This window comes from Sinocyclocheilus rhinocerous, unplaced genomic scaffold, assembly GCF_001515625.1.
Source record: "Sinocyclocheilus rhinocerous isolate Xijiao unplaced genomic scaffold, SAMN03320098_v1.1 scaffold1311, whole genome shotgun sequence".
NCBI lineage: Eukaryota > Metazoa > Chordata > Actinopteri > Cypriniformes > Cyprinidae > Sinocyclocheilus > Sinocyclocheilus rhinocerous.
The window spans coordinates 391,597-395,075 of record NW_015637852.1 but is presented as its reverse complement, the minus strand read 5'-3'; the positions used below and the strand labels follow the sequence as shown (position 1 = coordinate 395,075).

The window sequence follows — 3,479 nt, the reverse complement described above, 5'->3', positions numbered from 1 at the left end:
TGATAACATTATAAGTGGACCTCAGAGAACAGTACAAAATAAAAACAGGCCGTTCATGACCTTTTTAACGCAAAATTGTGAGATGCAAACTCGGAATTGCAAGAAATAAAGTCATAACTGTGTTAAAAATTCAAAAGAATTTTGAAAAAGAAAAAAGTAAGAATTGTGAGATGTTAACTCAAAATTTGCCAGATGTAAACTCAGAATTGCAAGAAATAAAGTCAGAATTTACATTAAAAAGTTGCAATTAATATATATATTTTTTAAATTCCATGTTGGAAACAGGCTTCCATGCTTATTCTTTTGTTCGAAGTGTAGCTACTGGATTAAAAAGTGGCCTCTCTTGCCTAAAACGCAACTTCACGTAGCTCATCTCAAAGTCCTTCTTGGTACCGTTGAGGACTTCCAGGCTACCTGAACACACATCATAACCAAAAGAGCGCAGTTTCTGAATGCGATACTGAACTATCTGCGTTGTCAGTTCTAACACTGTGGGAGTCTCCATGATCTGCTCCATACTGACTCCAGCAGTAAGGAGGCCTTTGAAGCGATCAGCTAGTATAGGCACAGAATAATATAACAAGGCTGGACACTGAAGTACGATCTGCCTGAGCTCTGTTTCTGTGCAACCTAGGGTCTCCCGGGAGTAGCTCAGTGTGAGTCTCATACTTTCAGGGTTCAGCTCAGTAACAAATCCCTTCAGTTTGGAGAACAGCCGCAAGAGCTCATCGCCGGTAAAGCCCGCGTTGCGTAGGAACACCACGTTATCGTGTAAGGTGTCCGGAAGTTTTAGAAGCACGTAGGGATTCTGTGTAAGCAGCTTCTGCAACCAGATCTTCATATTGTCCTCCTTCCCGCCCAAGTCCAAATAGGTCTTCTGCAGGGTTTGGATCATCTGCTCGTTTTGCTCGATGGGTCGCCTGAAGCTCTGAGAGGCACTGGCCATGAGCTTGCTGATGATGCGTTTGTTGAGATGTAACATCTGGAAATATGCAATGTTGGCTTTCTGGTTGTCGTGATCGGAGGACGAGGTGAAAAACGAAGCGGGGAATTTTTCTATGATTCCTACTAGATCCTTCTGACTGGTGCATACTGACATCCACAGCTTTTTCTGCGCCTCTATTTGATCTGGTTTGCAGAGGATGTCCTCAGGATGGAGTTCCAAAACACGGGCGATAACTGGCCCGCTAGCCCCCATGTCCCTCAGCAGGGCGGCGGTCTCACTCACGTACACGGGACTCTGGCGCAACACCCAACCCCTCGGCTTCCGGACTTTACTGATATCTACGGACAAGTCATACAGGGCGTTTATGGCAAGCGGGTTCTCTTCTTGAACGATCACGGAGCGGGGCCTCGTGAGAAGCAAAGGTGTTGCATGAGCCCGCTGGCAATAGAGACACAGGGATGTCGTGACTAATCGCAACATGTTTGCACAATCTACAGGTCTGTGGGCGGGGCGGTCAGGTAATTGTTTGCATGCGAGTAACGTGCCTGAAACAATTGGAAAAACATATCAGAAAATCTACTTCAAGTCTCAAAGTGTTAACTAAACACTTCCTCATTCCCATTTACTCATGCAAAGCTAATATCACATGAAGTCTTTCGAGTGAACACTATAGAGTAAGCACTCAGACACTAAACTATCTACCCACCCATAGGATAAAGAATTGTCAGCAGAAATCAACTAGCTGTCTAATTGCTAACATCCGCAGAATGCCAATACCACAGAAGAACCAAGTTATTTTACATCAACACCTAAGATAATTTACTTATGGTAACTAACTGTTAGATATTAGCTTTGGAGAAAACGGCAAAATTACACAACAGCAACTGTTGGGTACACACACAGAAAAAGGTACAAACAGGTTAGACAGTTTCTTTATAAAGAGATCATGGCATATTTATCTTGAGACTGAAAAAAACCCCACACACTAGATACCTTGAGGGGCCCCAATAGTTTTTGAATGACATTTATGAGAGTACACTATTAACCCTCATGCTCTGTTTGGGGTCTTTCAGCCCATATAAATCAATTTTTAGACTTTTGTTGCTTTTTTGAGGCAATCTATATACGGTTGTTCTCCAATTTGATAAAAAAATAAGATAGTATACAGTTTTTGGCTTCTGAAGAAATAACAAAATATCAATAGCACATTTTGCACCGAGGGGCACATCAAAATTTTTGTTCAGTAAAATGCATTCTAAAATCATAATAACATACATTAAATGTCCACCATGAAAAATATATTATTTTATAAGATTTTCCTTCAGTACATCAGTATCTATCTATACATAAACACAAGTTAATCTCAACAGAACACGAGGGAGTGCGTTCTCTCTTATGAAACATAAGTCATGACATCCAGGTAAAGAAGCAAACAGCATAGTCTAAATGCGGCTTGCATTTATTAGTCAATTATATCATTTCTGAAACGTGTTGATAAGACAAACTGATCAGTAACTCTGCAGTTAAAAAGATTTGTTCGTTTTGCTGAACGAGACTCAAAGGTCCGAGTCGGTAAAATGATCCGAACTTCCCATCACTAGCAGTGACAGCGGTCACATCTCAGTACTGGACCTCTTGTTCTGGTTGTGACGCCCATGCGGTCTGAGCACAACAGCGCCACCCTTAGTACAGAAGGAACACTGAAACCGGTAAATATAACAGATAATACGAACACAGTAAAGGGAAATATGAATTTGCCACTAATCTAAACTACAAAATAGTCAAAACTGGCACTAATATAATATGAATGACGGCCAACTATTTAACAGATAATACTATTTTAAGCTGCAGTCATGTGTTTTCAAAACAGAAAAGTTGCTTAAAATGGCATCAGGGACTGTGAGTTCTATAATCAGCACAGAGAGCAATTAGTTTGAACGGCAGTGGAGAGTGAGTCACAGTTGGAGCTTAATCACAATGCTGAATCATGCCTGCCTACTCAAACTGTTCACTCAGCCCACCCTTGAAGTCTCTACAATCTGGCGACTTACAAAGAGCTTTGCATTCAGACGGCTCCCACAGACTATTAGGTACCTGTAGGCCGACAAGGTACAGTTTAAGACAATGGATTTTTCTTTATTTGAAGATGACTTATTTAGAGATGTTTAAATCTCTGTCTCTCAAAAATAAAAGTTTTTAAGTTTTTAACAAATCATACATTTTCAGGCATACTGGTCAAATTATAAGTTCCAAAAAAATTACTTAAATGTGGCTTTAAAAAATAAATAAATAATTTGCAGGCATAATAAAATAAAAAAAGAAAGATACATAAAAAAATATTTTAAAAAATTATATATAATTAAAAATAAAAATATAATTATATATATATATATATATATATATATATACACTGCCCACATGAAAAAATACTATAGTAATTTATAGTAAATACTATTTAACCATACTAAAGTAAGGAACTTGAATTAATTTGTTGTGGTAATTCTATAGTTGCTGTGGTAATATAACAACTATA

The 3,479-nt window shown here is 38.8% G+C and overlaps 1 protein-coding gene across 1 annotated transcript; it reads right to left on the bottom strand.

The window, feature by feature from the left end:
- Positions 1-295: 295 nt before the first annotated feature.
- LOC107749315 (transcription termination factor 2, mitochondrial-like) lies at positions 296-1,487 on the bottom strand. Its single transcript, XM_016564428.1, has one exon. The coding sequence runs from the start codon at positions 1,424-1,426 to the stop codon at positions 296-298; it is 1,131 nt and encodes a 376-aa protein (XP_016419914.1). The 5' UTR covers positions 1,427-1,487.
- Between the last annotated feature and the right edge of the window lie 1,992 nt (positions 1,488-3,479).

Bases quoted from the DNA above. Each gene is read 5' to 3' on its own strand.
- LOC107749315 (XM_016564428.1), bottom strand. From the start codon at position 1,426: ATGTTGCGATTAGTCACGACATCCCTGTGTCTCTATTGCCAGCGGGCT.